This window comes from Pelophylax lessonae, assembly GCF_965119305.1.
Source record: "Pelophylax lessonae genome assembly, chromosome: 3".
Taxonomy (NCBI): Eukaryota; Metazoa; Chordata; class Amphibia; order Anura; family Ranidae; genus Pelophylax; species Pelophylax lessonae.
The window spans coordinates 399,107,287-399,124,471 of NC_138770.1; the positions used below are offsets into that span (position 1 = coordinate 399,107,287).

The 17,185-nt window shown below is 45.1% G+C and overlaps 1 protein-coding gene across 1 annotated transcript in view; it reads left to right on the top strand.

Moving 5' to 3' along the window:
• Positions 1 to 13,069, top strand: part of LOC309549076 (sodium-dependent glucose transporter 1-like) — a gene marked incomplete at its 5' end in the record, with an annotated part of 39,414 nt that extends 26,345 nt beyond the window's left edge. The window contains 3 exon segments of the mRNA XM_082249078.1: positions 8,824 to 8,940; positions 11,727 to 12,604; positions 12,606 to 13,069. Of these exon segments, the coding sequence (XP_082105204.1) occupies positions 8,824 to 8,940; positions 11,727 to 12,604; positions 12,606 to 12,977 (1,367 nt within the window). The 3' untranslated portion in view covers positions 12,978 to 13,069.
• Positions 13,070 to 17,185: the final 4,116 nt, after the last annotated feature.

The window sequence follows — 17,185 nt, forward strand, 5'->3', positions numbered from 1 at the left end:
TCACGTCCGATGCTGTGTCGGCCCTACGGGACACGGAGAGAAGTCCTGCGGCATACAAGCTGATTGTAGAGATTTTAACTATGAGTTGCTACATTTTTTCTTTAAAATAAATGCTTGATACTACTACACTATGTTGGCCTTATTTGTTTGAAATACGAGGAGGTATTGGAGTATAAGGAAGCAATACCCTGGAAAGGAGGAATTATACTGACATCCCCCATGCTTGACTGAGCAGAGATATAAGATGAGAGGATAGATGTTCTGGCTTTTCAATATACTAAAAAGCGCATTCCCTACATTATTAAGGTCAGCAGGTAGCACACCTGTAAGTAATGAGCACTGTTTTTTCACAAGGTGAAAAGGTGGAAGAAAGTTTATTTATTTTTTTTTTTTAATGAATCTTTATTTAGTGTACATGAGAACAGACAAAAATGAGACATCAACAACAAAAATACAGAGTAGGGGAAGCAGCAGAACAGAGCCGCACCCCAGGGGGCATAAAAGTGCAATATGGTACATAACATATTGAAAAAGAAGCAGCGTGCATCAACACATCATAGTGCAAACCATCATTCAGTGGAAAAAATAAGAGGGCGGCCTGCCGGGTGCTACGCGTCGCGGTCAGCATCAGATGTCTGCGGGTCCCAGAGGGTGCAATAGCAAGCCCGAGGGAGCCCCAAGCGGAAGCACGCCGCCGGGGGAGGGGGGCATCATCCTCCATCAAACCGCCCCCAGGTCGACGACCCCAGCCGCTGCCCCCCCCAGGCACCTCAAACCTCCCCCAACTAACCGTGGGGGGGGGCAGTAGGTGACTGGGAGGGACCACACAGAAGAGCCGTGTCGACCTAGGGCCAGCTCTGCGGGCGGAGGGGCCAAAGGGAAGGAAGACGCCTCGTGTCTAACTCCGGCAGACCCTCCAAAACACTAACAATAATCGCCCACTCGAGGTAGATGGGGCAGCATGTAGGGAAGAAGAACAAGGAAGAAATCCAGAAACAGGGATACCGGAGAGAGGAAACCAGAGGGAGGGGTAAGGAGAGGCAGAAAAAGAAAGGAGCCTAGGGAAGAAGAAGAAGGAAGGGGGAAAGAAGAGCATACCTGCCAGAATCAGGAGCACTGCCAATGCCGCGCCCCCGTGGGATCCTCCAGTCCACCTGAGGGCCAAGGGCAGCCTACGGGAAGGGTCTTAAGGGCTGGGCCTGGGAAGGGCTGCTAGGGAAGGGTCGACCAACACCAGCAGGGCATGATCCAGGCTCGAGGGCAACGCGGATAGATCACCAGAGTGAGCGGCCCAAGGCTGCCACCTCGAGTCGTTGCACTCCCGTGTCCCACGACATCTAGCGACCCAGTCCTCCGCATCTCGGATAGTGTCTACCATCTGCCCCCACTCCGCCCTGCCTGGGACCTGCGGCCGCTTCCAATAAATCGGAATCAGTCTCCTCGCAGCATTGAAGAGATGGGGTAGCAAGCTACGTCTATAGCGGCTGAGCGGCATGCAGGGCACGTGCAGGAGAAAATGGAGGGGGCTAAATGGCACGTCCAGATCCAGGATAGTTTTGACCTGGTCTCGGACGTCAAAAAAGGGCGATCATCGGGCACTCCCACCACAGATACAGCAGGGTACCGGTACCGCCGCAGTTTCGCCAACATGCGGAGGAGGCCGAGGGGTAGATGCGTGCCAAGTCCGCCGGCACTCGGTACCAGCGCGTCAGTAGCTTATAATTCGTTTCTTGCATCTTAGAGTCCGCCGAACTCGAGTGAGTCAGTTGGAAAAAACAAGAAAGCTGGGCAGCAGTAAATTGCATTCCCAGGTCCCGCTTCCAAAGCCTAGTACATATGGGCGCAGAAGCGGAGGATGCAGCTCCCAATAGTTGGTACAGCTCAGAAACCATGTGAGGGATGGGGTCGTCCTGAATGAACAGACGTTCAACGGGTGTAAGAGTTGCCTGAGGACGAATCGCTGGGCCGTGGACAGCGAAGAAATGGTGAAGCTGCCTGTACCTCCAAAAATTCATAGGGGACCCGCCGTGACGTGCCTTCAGGACGTCATAGGACAGGAGTTTACCACCTTCCATCAGTTTCCCGCAACTGGCGTTGCCATCATCCACCCAGGGGTCAAAAAAGGCCATCTGTTCCCCCGGGGGGAACCAGAGGTAACCCCCCAGGGGGGCCAGCGGGGAAACAGGAGGCGCTAGGTCCAGGAGCTTATTCACATGGTCCCACACTTTCAGCGCGTGGACCGTGAGGGGGGAGACATTGTCTGACAGCCCCCGGTATTCCCGGGAAAGCCAGGGGGCATAGGAAAGATTCCTGCCCGCCATTAACTTTTCGAGAGGGACCCATAGCTTGGAGCGGGTGTGGAAGCGCCAGTTGTGGATGCGCTGAAGGACAATAGCGTGGTAATAACGTCGCACATCCGGAAGGCCAAGGCCTCCCAAGTGTTTAGGACGTTTCAGGGTGGCCAGGGCAATGCGGGGGCGTTTACCATTCCAGACGAAACCCGTAATTAGGCCGTCCAGAAGGCGGAAGAAGCTACGAGGCAAAGGTATAGGCAGCATCTGGAGGTAGAACAACACCCTGGGGAGAACATTCATCTTAATAATGTTTACCCTTCCTAACCAGGTGAAGGCCGTTTTGGTCCAATGCAGGAGGTCCTGTTTGATGTCTGCCAAGAGGCGGGGGTAATTGGCCTTGTAGAGTGTGTCAAAGCGGTCTGTAAGCTGTATGCCTAGATACATCAGGGAGGAGTCAGTCCACTTAAAAGGGAAGGCGGCCCGCAGGGAAGCAGACAGGGGTGAAGGCACACAGACGGGGAGAATCTCAGATTTGCCAAGATTGATCTTAAAATTGGAGACCAGGCTAAATCACTCAAGTTCTCACATCAGGACCGGCAACGAGAGCAGGGGATCTGTAAGGTGGAACAGGATGTCATCGGCATAAGCCGAGAGCTTATGCTCCATTGTCCCAACACGCACGCCTCTGATGTCCCCATTCGCCCTGACCTTAGCCAAAAAGGGCTCCAGGACCAGGGCGAAAAGAAGTGGCGAGAGAGGGCACCCCTGTCTGGTGCCGTTCCGGATCCGGAACCCGGCGGAAAGACACCCATTAACTCGGACCCTAGCACTAGGGTCTCTGTATAGTGCCATGATCCATGCCAACATGTGCGGCCCCAGGCCCAACGACTCCAGGACCCCCTTCAAATAAGTTCAGTCCACCCGATCAAACGCCTTTTCGGCGTCGGTCGAGAGGATCAGGTAGGGCGGGGAGTCAGAACGGGTGGTAGCCCAGTGGATTAACTGTATCGCCCGGAGGGCATTGTCTCTAGCCTCCCGACTGGCAATAAACCCGGTCTGGTCTAGATGAATAATCTGGGGCATAAGATGTTTCAGGCGATTTGCCAGGAGTTTAGCGAAAAATTTGATATCCACATTAAGCAAGGAAATGGGGCGGTAGCTTTGTGGAGCCGTGGGATCCTTGTTAGCCTTCGGAATCACCGTAATGTGGGCCAGTAAGGCTTCCGAGGGTATCTCCCCGTCTGTGGCCAGCGAATTAAAATAGTCACACATGGGTTTCTGCAGGAGAGGGAGGAATGTTTTGTAATAGGCCTTCGTGTAGCCGTCAGGGCCGGGGCTTTTGCCATTAGGCAGGGAGAGTATCGTCCGTTCTAATTCATCCAGCGTAATGGGAGCGTCCAGGTCAGAGCGCTGGTCAGACGACAGGGAGGGGAAGACATGGTCAGAAAGGTAGTCCCTAATAGCCGTCAGCTTAGTCGCGTGGGAGTCCGCCGTGGTGGAACCGGAGAGGTTGTAGAGGTCCGCGTAGTAAGCGCGAAATTGGTTAGCAATCTCCGAGGGCTTAATAATGGGGTCGCCGGAAGGGGAGCGTAATTTGTGTACACACATCAGGGCACATTTCCGACGCAGGGTTCGGGCAAGCATGCGGCCACACTTGTTGCCCTGTTCATAGAACTTGTGAGAGACATGACGCAAGCGGGCACGGGTATGCCTGTCTAGAAGACATGAGAAGAGGAGGCATAGTTTGACCGGTTTAGTCAGCGCGTCGGGGGTACCTGTCTGCTTATGGGAAAGTTCAGCCTGCTGTAAGGAGCAATAGCCACGCCCCGGGATTTGCTAATCGGGGAGGTGCTGTGGAACCACTGAGTGAACAGGTGGGAGGGAAGCTTCGGGAGAGATCTAGGGGTGAAGTGGGTCTCCTGTAAGAGGACCACCTGTGCTTTGAGCCGTTTCAGCTCCCACCACAGGCGGTTGCGCCTATGCGGAGAGCACAGACCACGGACATTGTATGATATTACCTTAAGCGACGCCATCAGTAGACAAGAGGAGGAGGAGGATCCACAGGAGGCAGCAGGCTCGACTCAGAAGGCAGGGCAGCGGGCGGATCCAAGGTGGCAGGCACGGCAGGGGACCGAAAGAAATAGGGAGGAAACAAAAGTGAGAGGAATGTAAGACCAGGAGAAAACATGTAAAACACAAAAAACATACAGGGGCCACTATGAGTGGCAAACAGAGCTCGCCGACAGGCGAGAAACCATCTAAGGTTCCGACCAAGGGTGGGCCCCCCGAGGGGGACACAGCCTGGGCCGGAGCCATCGTCCAACAAAGGGGACTATAGAACCCGTTAAGGTAGGGTATCATGGGCCAACCACAGATGCAGGGGGAGAGGCACGGCTCCCAAACACAAAAGGGGGAACAAGGGGGGACGCCCACCCCGCACCCGCCAGCCCAACACTAGTGTGTTACCAAACCCAGGGACCGTGAAAAGAGTCCAGGCCAACCATACCCAAGTCCGAAGCAGTCCCACCCAGCACAAATCTAGAGCAACAGGGGCCTGAGCTAGGGGGACCGGGGGCAGAATCAGTAGGGACAAGGAGCCTCAGTCAAATCGGAGGGACAGGGGGAGAGATGCAAAGGGCCATCCGGGCCGCCGGTCAGGGATCCTCAACCGGGGCTGCTGACGGCGGCTCACACGTGGAGCGCGGGCAGTTCCGCTTGCGTTGCCTGCGAGAGGCCGACTGCCAGGGCTGGGGCAGAGTCACTGCAGGGAGGTTAGAGACATTCCTCCAGTCGGGAAAATCCACAGGGTCCTGGTCTAGGGCGGACAGGAACTCAGGGAGATCATCCTTGGTGCGGAGGGTAGCCGAAACCCCATTCCTGGAGGCCTGAAGATAGAATGGGAAACCCCAGCGGTAGGTTATGTCAGCAGCATGGAGGGACTCCAGGAGGGGGCGCAGGGCCCTGCGCTGCATCAGCGTGCGACGGGACAAGTCTTGGTAGAAATACAGGCGGGCACCATCAAATTCAAAAAAGGGCTTGGCGCGCATTTTCCGCATGATGCTGTCCTTAAGAGTGAACTTGTGGAGCTTGCATATGATATCTCGTGGATTGTCCACGTCTTGTGAGGAAGGCCGCAGGGCCCTATGAGCTCCGTCAATCTCAATTGGAGCAGTGGCGGGGAGTTCCAGGATGGCCCGGAAGACATCAACCAGAGTGGGAATGATGTCTCTCGGCGCTGTAGCCTCAGGCAGACCGCGGATTTGGATATTACCGCGTCTGCTGCGATTCTCAAAGTCGTCAAGTTGACTCAAAAGGGGCCTCTATCCTCCTATCCTGGTCCACACACCGGGCCTGAAGCTGGGAGATGACAGGAAGGGCTGCATCTAGTCTCTGTTCCACTGTTTCCAAACGGGACCCCAGGTGGGATGTGTCAGTTTTGAGCTGTGCAATGTCCTCCTTAAAGGCAGTTTCCACCCTGGTGATAAACCTGTCCAAGTCAGCCTTAGTAGGCAAGGCCCAAATGTGCTTCCTCAAATCCCCATCACCTAGAAAGCCAGCTGTCTCAGAGCCCCCTCCCTGGGACTCCTGAGGGGAGGGGGGGGGGGTGGAGGTGAGAGGTGTACTCACGGACCGCTGCGGGGAGAGTCCCTGGTCAGTGCTCCATGATGGGCTCGCCTCGAGGTGTGGAGAGGCTGGTGCGGCCACCGCCATCTTGGATGTCCGGGCCTCTCTGCCACGGGTCTCCGGGAAGAAGGCAGGAAGGCGTTCCTGCTTGGACCGATCGGGTCGTGGTGGCTGCGAGGCGGTCCGGTGGTGCTGGGGCATCACTAGGTGAGTGCTGTGAGCCGGGGGATCCCGGGTTGCTGGATGAAAGTGGCGGCGGGTGCGGAGCTCAGGCAACGTGCGTCCTCACTCCTCCATAGCCAGGCCAGAAAGTTTATTTTGACCCACAGAAGAGGAAGCTTGAATATTGTTTTTGGACACTTAAGCACAATTACGAATTATTTGATTATTTATTTGTGATTGATCCCACAGAATTATTGTATGGCAGTAGGAGTTGGACATTTTATTAGTTGGCGCGTTGCACTTTATTGATCACTCTTGTCACCTTTTATTAATTGTTTATATTACACATTTACCACAAGCACTTTATATTTATTCAAGGAATATATGTACATACGTATTGATTTATTATTTTGTATGACATCCCATTATTGAATATCCACATAACTTAGATTGAGTTTCATAATGAGTTTAATGAGTTTATTGATTTAAGAATCTATTAACAAATATTTATATATATTTTTTATATAATTGAATATATAAAAGACACACATTTTTTTACACTACTTTAATTAATCAATTTATTTAGATACATTGATTGAAGATATTTGCACTTTTTTTTTATATTTATACATATATTTACACGATTAGACACTACATTACAATAATAACCCCTGAAGCGCGGTACTCCCCCCCCCCCCCCCCCCCCCAGTGACCAGTAACAGTACAAGCCGCATTAAGGGTAGGATTACATAGAAATCTCCCAAGACAGCGCAAGAATCACACCCATACAAATAGAACGAGTCATTTGATGCTTTGATAGTTTGGTTGGAAGCACAAGCGGCTGTGACACAGTTATCATTCACAGCATGCCTTGAATGTAACTGTTTTGGTATATAGTTAAAACTGAACTGAAGTTCCGCTGTAAGAAACAGCAAGTAAGCAGGCTTTTATTTTAGAAGAGACATGCACTATCTCTTCTGCAATAAAATACCCCTACCTGCATCTTGCTGTCTTCTCAGGTGCTGTTAACTGAGCTGCACATGCGAAGCTGAGCTTACAGTGCCAGGCCGGTCTGATGGGGGCTAGGATGACTAGCTCCTGCGCAGGAGTGACCTCACCCCCTGCCTGCCAATAAAGAGGCCAAAAGACTGGCACTCGGGAGAAGATGCCTGCATTGGCAAGGGACCATTGGACAGGTAAGTATTGACCCTTTAGTTTTGCTTTAACCACTTTAAGAACGGAAGGATTTGCCCCCTTCCTGACCAGGCCCTATTTTGAGATTCGGCACTGCGTTACTTTAACGGACAATTGCGCGGTCGTGCGACGCTGTACCCAAACTAAATTTGTCCTTTTTTCCCACAAATAGAGCTTTCTTTTGGTGGTATTTGAGCACCTGTGCGATTTTTTTTTTTTTTAATGCTTTCAAGTCTTTTTGTCTTTTGTTTACCCTGCTGACAGCAGAGTTATGGTTGTTAAAGTGGTGGTTAAGCCACTGAGTCTTGCTACAATCTCCTCTGTTCTAATAAATGGTGTGCCCCAGTGTACGTTTTAAAAAAAAAAATTAGCCGCTGTATACTTTGTCTGTGACCACCCACCTCTCTCGATCTGACAGCTACAACAGGAGGGGCTGAGAATCTTCAGCTGACGTTAGCTAGAAGGCAGAGAGAGAGAGGCAGGCGGTCACGTGAGCGGCGCTATAAGACAAGGTATACAGCGGCTTATTTTTTAAATACACATTCACTGAGGCACATCATTTATTATATTGTAGATTGTAGCAAGAAGACTCCGTTATGATAGCAGCAGGAGGGGAGCTGACCGGCAGGGAGAGGAGGACAGAGGATAGACAGCGGATGACGGAGGCACATAAACTGATAATGGTGTCAGGGCTCCACTCATGATAAACCGTGGCCAGTTTAGAGGGCAGAACTAGGCAGGATCAGCCAGGTATTTAATGTAACACAAGGGGCCAACTGACACAGCACAAGCACTGTGCTGTTGTTCATGCTTTAAACCGTTGTAGCTGTCAGATCGAGAGAGGCGGGTGGTCACAGACAAGGTATACAGCGGCTTATTTAAAAAAAAAAAAAAGGAAGAGGATTCTGTTCCTTTAAAGTTTAAAGGAACAGAATCCTCTTCCTTTTTTTTTTTTTTATGGGTTATGACCACTTTAAGGATGCAGCAGCTGCTCGCTTCTATGAACTATGATATTTACAATGCTGTTTACTGTTTAAGGATGCCGACTTATGCCGGCATTAAAATACCACTAGCTTTCACTACTAAAATACCGCATCACTTCTTAAAATCGCTCATACGGTATTTTAGTAGCGTTTTTTTTTTTTTTTGTGAATTGCAAAATAATTCGTGTAAAACGCTAAGAGGTATTTTACCACCGTTCTTAAAGCGGTAGATACTGCTTTGTGAATTGAGCCCCGTAAGTGCGAGTAAAATGATAAAGAATCATATTTGCATACATCTTTGATTATTTTGATATATTGAAGGAGCCAAAATATTTTAAAAGTCCACTTATTCCTAAACTCCTTACAGTCACATTACATGCAATGCTCATTAACATTGTAATGGTTTGCAGACTGACTGAAAGTGCAATGTGTGAACAAGACCCAACATTGAAACTTAGAGCCGAAGAAACATACATACTTGTTACTCCATTATTTTTATGTAATTTTGTCATTTGTGAAAATGTTGAAATGTGTTACTGGTAAAGATCATTTTTTTTCTTTAACAGGATTATCCATGCTAGCGACCTGTACAGGCCTTTTAGTGTTGCCTTGGTGTAAGAAGGCCATTCTTCTGACTGGAGTGATGTCTGTTGTGGGCACCTCAATGGGATTCTTGGATACAGGTTACTTTATTCTCCTCTAACATTCCACAGGAATAGGAAAAATCATTATCAAGATGTTCGTTAATAAATATTTTTATTGTGTTATTTAGAACAGTCCTTTATAAGAATAGTGTATAACAAATGGCTGCAAGTTGTTACAGGTTATTGGTTTTTAAATAAATGCAGGGAAAATATATCTTAAGACAGCCTTTCTTAACCTATTTACCCCTAAAATGTTGATGTCTCTGGGAACCCTTAATAAAATCGGGGGTTTATTGGGATCAATGGGAAGAAATGCCCCTTACATTGGTGTAGGATGAATACAATCTTCACAATAGTGGTCAGCCTTACACCCACTGAAGAGATCATTGGTATCATGCTACTGGCTTTGCCAAGTGGTATTGGACCTGAACATATGCAGGCCCCATCAGATGGGAGGTCAATCAGCCACACTACAAGGAACCCCTAGCAACCCCTGGAGGAACCTTAGGGTTCCATGTAATCCAGGTAGAAGTTAGATGTCTTAAGGAGGGCAATCAATGTAAATTTTTAAAGGATTTTTAACAAACGTTGTTTCAGTTTCATACTGTTAGATATTCTGTAGAAATAGCTGTTTGTTTGATAATTATAGAGTCACTCTCATTCATTCTACACATAGACACAGACAATCAGCTGCTGCACTTGCAGGACTCTGAGGAAAGTGGCAGGGTCTGCATCCCATTAGATGTGATTTTTCTTTGGAAGTATCTCACCAAAAATTAAATTTTTGTTGCAGGGGATACCCAAAATTTGACATGTGTTGATGGGATTTTTAACTTTCATTGCCATTATCACCAATGCAGTGGTAGAGAATTTGGGAGGGGGTTGGTGGGTAGCTTTCACTGCCATGATCACCAGTGTGTGTGTGTTTTAACTATCTCTGGCATGACCACCAATGCAGAGGGCAAGTGGAGCTTAAAGTGGTAATAAACCCAGGACCCTTCATTCTCTATATCTGGTCTCCCACAGTACATAGAAATGCAAATGTTTTAGTAAATATAAACTGCTAAATACCATTTCTAATCAGCAGTTACAGCAGCCTTGTGATTTCTCAGTGTCCAGCAGCACACTGGTTAAAGCTTGTAGTACGAGTTATTCATTCTCCCCTGGTTGTCCTCTGAGGCTGCAGGACACCTGACTCTGTCTTAACAGTGCTGATTGGCCCTGTGCTGATCACATCATCCCAGAAAAAAAAAAAGCTCTGTTCTATCAGAAGCTGGTTTGGGGACTGTGGAAGACGGGGAGAATTAGGAAAACGGGATCAAACCACCTTTTTACACAATGCAGAGGATTAGCCCCTTAGGTTCCACAGTGAGTAGAACGAGCATGCTTTACTGCAGATACAGACTGATTTTACTGTTGTGGGTTTAGTAAAACATTTGTTTCACTGGTACTGACCACTAATACACAAGGGAGGGGTAGTTCAATTTTGCTGCCATTGACCACCAATAGAGGCCCTCTATAATTTTCAAGTTGACTACCTCTGACCTAGACATTTTTCTCATTAGATATACCACCATAAATATATATATATATATATATATATATATAGAACAAGTATTACTTGGAGATTATTACATATGCAAAATCAAACTTTTCTGGAATTAGAAGGACAAAAGGACAACTTTTACAAAATGGTGAAGTGCTTAATATTCTGAAGAGAGTATTTACAGTGGGTAAAATAAGTATTGAACACGTCACCATTTTTCTAGGTAAATTATATTTCTAAAGGTGTTATGACATGAAATCTTCACCACATGTCAGTAACAACCAAATCAATCCATACATACAAAGAACAACAAAAAACAAATAAGTTCAAAAATTAAGTTATGTGTAATAAAATGGAATGACACAGGAAAAAAATATTGAACATGCTAACTGAAATTTATTTATTACTTTGTACAAAATTATTTGTAATGACCGCTTCAAAATGCCTCCTGTATAGAGAAACTAGTTGCATGCATTGCTCAGGTGTGATTTTGGCCCATTCTTCCACACAAATCTTGAAGGTTTCGTAGGCCTCTTCTATGAACTCTGATCTTTTAGTTCTTTCCATAGATTTTCTATTGGATTCAAGTCAGGCAATTGGCTGGCTGGGCCATTCCAACAGCTTTATTTTCTTTCTTTGAATTCAACTGAGAGTTTCCTTGGCTTTGTGTTTGGTATCATTGTCTTGCTGAAATGTCCACCCTTGTTCATCTCCATCCTCCTGGCAGCAGATTTTCATGAAGAATGTCTGGGTACATTTTTCCATCCATCCTCACTTCAATGACATGGTTTGCTGCCAGTAATGTATGCTGAAAAACAGCCCCAAACCATGTTCCCGAATTTGAAATTCACTGTTGGTATGGGTTCTTCGAAATGTTTTGCAGCAAACTTTAAACGAGCTTCATCATGATTTTTCTTCAGCAATGAAGTCTTGTGTGGTGAGCATGCATACAGGCCATGGCTGTTTATTGCGTTATTTATTTAACGACGTGGTGAAAAATTCATGTCAATAGCACCTGTAGAAATATATTTACCTAGAAAAATGGTGATGTGTTCAATACTTATTTCACCTGCTGTATGTGTATAGAAGTGCGTTTTTTTTTTTTTTTTAACCATATTAACATAATTTGTAACTATATTAACATAATTTGTGTACATTTCTGTAAAAGGAACGTGCTATAGTGCATTATGTTGAATTAACTTTTTTTTTTTTTTTGTTTTGTTACTGAGATTGTGTTTTTTATGTATTAATTAGTAATCATTTTCTTCTCCCATGTCAGGTGGAAATGTTGTCATTCTGAACACTTGGGGAGATGAAGCTGGACCCCATGTTCAGGCACTACACTTCAGTTTTGCTCTGGGGGCTCTTCTGGCACCAATTTTGGCAAAATTAATTCCAGAAATTCTGCCCTTTGATAAGATCCCATCACAAGAAGTACCTAATATTCTTGAAATTAAGAAGTCATTGCTATCCTATATTGTTATTGCCACATACATATTGCTGGTCTCTTTATTTTTATTTATCTTGTACTGTAAAAGTCCGCCTAATCGATCAGCCACTAAGGGTTCAGAAGAAAAAGGAAGGACAGCCAAGCATCACAACGCTCTCATCTTTCTACTTTGCTTATTTTTCTTTTTCTATGTTGGTGCAGAAGTTGCCTATGGTTCATACATATTTACTTACGCAATCACTATGGCAGAAATGGATCATGATAAGGCTGCAGAGCTGAACTCTATATTTTGGGTAGGGTTTGCTGCAGTTCGAGGTTTGGCTATCTGCTTTGCGACATTTTTGTATCCTGGCACCATGCTGCTTCTTAGTGTGATTGGCTGCACGGTTGCATCTGTACCTTTAATGATCTTTTATAAAAGACACATAGTCCTTTGGATTGGAAGTGCACTGTATGGGGCATCTGTGGCTACCACCTTTCCCAGTGGTTTCTCTTGGGCACAGCAGTACACGACTATAGGAAGCAAGACGGCTTCCTTATTTGTGGTTGGAGCAGCACTTGGAGAAATGGCAATTCCTGCCTCTGTAGGATACCTTCAGGGAATGTTGCCTGCTTTTCCAGTACTTATGTACACAATCTTGGCATCTTCTGCTGTGACCGCTGTATTGTTTGCAGTCATGTACAAACTGGCCACTTCTTGGCCACTAGGACAAGGAACGGTGGCATGGAGTTGAAAGTGAAGACCGAAGGGCCTTACTTTCGAATTCTGGCCTAGAGGAAGAAGAGGAGGAGGATGTTCAGCAATGGAATGATGCAGATTTTGAAGCTATTGAAATGAATGACCGAAGTAAGGATTATATCACTGTGATACCAGAGGACACCCCCCCAGAGGTGACTTCTACTTCCAACAGCAACAGCAGGACTTTCTTCAAGAATGGGACACTTGGTGATCAGGTGGTTGACAGATCACCTTTGAAAAAACTGTTGAATGTGGACAGAGAAAAAAATGATTACATTTGTATTGCAAATTGGTTTTTTTTATTTGTACCTGCTTGTCCGAAAGGAACGCAAGTTGCCTAAGATGATCTGGAAATTTTATATAATTGAAGGATACAGGAAATCCAGAGGGAAAGGAAAAGCCTTTTTTAATTTTGTTGCCCGCCTTTAAATTGTGTGTGTGCTACTGTACCTGGTCTCACCCAGCTATATAGATATTTTACCCTAAATATTTAAGTTCATCTAATTTTAAATCTAATGTGCCTTAAAAGTTTACAGCTGGCTGCTAACTTCAAGCTTTTCAGTTGTGTTCAAAGAAAGCACATGTTCTGACTTCACAAAGGCCAACTCCAGCTGAAATTTGTTTTATTTTGGATATAGTGTCAGCGTTAGAGCCTCGGTCAGGACTATTCCTGTCTGTCGAGAAGATTTCAACTTGTTTCTTCAAAGACAGAAAGTGATGGGTAATTTTCCAGTGGGGACACAAACAAAATCAAAAGGCCTTTTTGTAGTAAAATGGGGATGGGTTAATCTTTTCCAAAACTTTTGTACCTTCCTGTTCCAATGACAGCTGCTTCCCCATGTCTTGTCCTAGTTGCACAAAGATATAAATTGAGACAAAATCCCCTCAAGTTGGTCATGGATAGAAAAAAAAAAAATGTAGCCAAACACCCACTCGTAAAAAAAAAAAAAAAAAAAAAATAGTGTGCCTAAACTGTTTCTCAAATTCCACAATAATTTCAGTACACCTGACATGTCTGTGGAACCTCAACTAGGTGTCCTGAGTTCTGCCTAAGCTGCCTCCTATCCCTCATGACTTGAAGCCTAATGCTGGCACGCAGGGGAGAAGAGGCTGCAAGGACTGGTTGAGCACTACAGTGGATCAGGTAAGTAATACTGTTTACTCTGTTCCCTAAACCTAAATTAGTAGATACCCCTTGCAGTGCAGATGCAGCGCCACTGCAAGAGAGGTCTTCTATTTTTCCCATTGTTCTGCTTTAGGATCCTACTGGAACTGCAGATAGAAAACACTGTTAGCTTGCTCTATTCCTTGTCATTCACTGCGCAGAGAAGTTGACTTTGGCAGTTGCACAGAGTGTTTAGCCACATGTAAAAGCCTATAATTAGTGCAGATTCGAGTATTTTAGACTGTATCTTCAGCAGCCATCACTTCTATGAATTCTTGTAAGGTAGATCAAAGTGATTCTAAACATAATTTTTCCCCCCTTTTTAAAATAACAAACCTGTATAATTGCCTGCTCTGTGCAATGCTTTGGGCCATGATCCTCCTCTTCTCGGGTTCCTTGCTAGTTGCTCCTAGCTCCTTCCCCTTTCTGAGTGCTCCCGTAGCAAGCTGCTTGCTATGGGGGCACTCAAGCGGGCTCATTCCTTGACACAGACTGCGGGACTCGGCCCCCTTTTTGCCCCCTCATCACTGGCTGCGATTGACAGAAGCCGGAGCAAAGGGCTTCCTTTGCTATGTGTGAGCCAATGAGGAGGGAGAGAGCCTTGAGAGCTTGAGGGGGAACTAAATGCAGAAGGCTTTTTACCCTAAGCCTTGAGAACCTGAGGGGGAACTACAAACCCGATTCCAAAAAAGTTAGGACACTGTACAAATTGTGAATAAAAACAGAATGCAATGATGTGGAAGTTTCAAATTTCAATATTTTACTCAGAATACAACATAGATGACATATCAAATGTTTAAACTGAGAAAATGTATAATTTTAAGGGAAAAATACGTTGATTTTAAATTTCATGGCATCAACACATCTCAAAAAAGTTGGGACAAGGCCGTGTTTACCACTGTGTGACATCCCCTCTTCTTTTTATAACAGTCTGCAAACGTCTGGGGACTGAGGAGACAAGTTGCTCAAGTTTAGGAATAGGAATTGTGTCCCATTCTTGTCTAATACAGGCTTCTAGTTGCTCAACTGTCTTAGGTCTTCTTTGTTGCAACTTCCTCTTTATGATGCTCCAAATGTTTTCTATGGGTGAAAGATCTGGACTGCAGGCTGGCCATTTAAGTACCCAGATCCTTCTTCTACGCAGCCATGATGTTGTAATTAATTCAGTATGTGGTCTGGCATTGTCATGTTGGAAAATGCAAGGTCTTCCCTGAAAGAGACGGGATGGGAGCATATGATGTTCTAGAACTTGGATATACCTTCCAGCATTGATAGTGCCTTCCCAGATGTGTAAGCTACCCATGCCACACACACTCATGCAACCCCATACCATCAGAGATGCAGGTTTCTGAATTGAGCGCTGATAACAACTTGGGTTGTCCTTGTCCTCTTTAGTCCGGATGACATGGCGTCCCAGTTTTCCACAAAGAACTTCAAATTTTGATTTGTCTGACCACATACGTTTTCCACTTTGCCACAGTCCATTTTAAATGAGCCTTGGCCCAGAGAAAACGCCTGCGCTTCTGAATCATGTTTAGATATGGCTTCTTTTTTGGCCTATCAAGTTTTAGATGGCAACGGCGAATGGCACGGTGGATTGTGTTCACCGACAATGTTTTCTGGAAGTATTCCTGAGCCCATGTTGTGATTTCCATTACAGTGGCATTCCTGTATGTGATGCAGTGCCGTCTAAGGGCCTGAAGATCACAGGCATCCAGTATGGTTTTCCGGCCTTGACCCTTACGCACAGAGATTGTTCCAGATTCTCTGAATCTTTGGATGATATTATGTACTGTAGATGATGATAACTTCAAACTCTTTCAAATTTTTCTCTGAGAAACTCCTTTCTGATATTGCTCCACTATTTTTTGCTGCAGTATTGGGGGAATTGGTGATCCTCTGCCCATCTTGACTTCTGAGAGACACTGCCACTCTGGGTATAAAAAGAGCCTCTCAATCATGTTGCCAGTTGACCTAATGAGTTGCAAATTGGTCCCCCAGCTGTTCCTTATATGTACATTTAACTTTTCCGGTCTCTTATTGCTACCTGTCCCAACTTTTTTGGAATGTGTGGCTCTCATGAAATCCAAAATGAGCCAATATTTGGCATGACATTTCAAAATGTCTCACTTTCAACATTTTTTGATATGTTATCTATATTATATTGTGAATAAAATATAAGATTATGAGATTTGTAAATTAATCCATTCCTTTTTTTACTCACAATTTGTACAGTGTCCAAACTTTTTTGGATTTGGGTTTGTACATGCAGAAGGCTTTTTACCCTAATGCATAGAACGCATTAGGTTAATGGACGTTAAACCAATCTTTTTACACTATAGTGCATAGAGAAGGTTTTTTGGACGTGTTCATAAGTACAGTCTTTGTACTGCAAGCAAAGCAGCGTAGAGTTTTTCTGAGCCCAGAATAATGTATACCCATGTGTGAAATCCCCAAAGTGTTTGTTTTTTTTACCAAAGTTTGCTCTAAAGCTAGTGTAGCTAAAGATTATGGATAAGTGATTCACTTTCACCCAGCCTAACTACTCCTGTTTTCTAAATTGAACATCTGCAGACAGTAATATGGGCGTTGTCATTTGCTGACTTGGTTTTTAAAGGTACATGATCTGGGACTGTTATCCTCATGCTTGCTTACTTTTTAGTGAGTCACTGGTCTGGAGCGAGTATGCAGGGCAGGATTTCAGACTTTTCAGCCTTCACTACCTACATGCTTACTAGATAGTAGTGAAGCCTGAATCAGTATGACAGCCCTAGATCCTTTTGGCTTTAAAAAAAATATAAGCAGCTACCTTGTATATTTTATTTCTATATCTTTTAATTGTTTTCATGTGAAAACAAGGATTGTTTACTGTAAGGGAAATGTGCATCTTGGAATGCCATTTTGTAGTGTTCAGCTTAGCATAAGTCATCTCAGTGTATATTAGAAGGTTAGAGTATCCCTTTATATCTCTTGAATGTATCTTTGCTTAGTGTTTCAGATTATAAATTTTGCTATCATTTCACACCTAGCATCAAAGCACATTAGCATCAGACAGCATGTTCTGCAAGTTTGTTTGCAAGTTAAAAAACATGAAGACATGCAAAGTTATAAGCAATGTCTTATACATATATTGATAGAATATACATTCCATATATGTTTTATAATATAATGCATAACATATATTTACATTGATATAGCTTGAATAAGTTTTTCAGCAATAATTGATAATATACTGTATTTGATGTAATTGATATAATAGTATATAATCTCTTTCAGTAATGAGAGATGATTTTGCAGACGCTATGTGACCACAAGTGTATATTTAGTATATTTTGTGAACAATGTACAGACACTGTGGAGAATGTGTGATGTCCCATCTGTTAT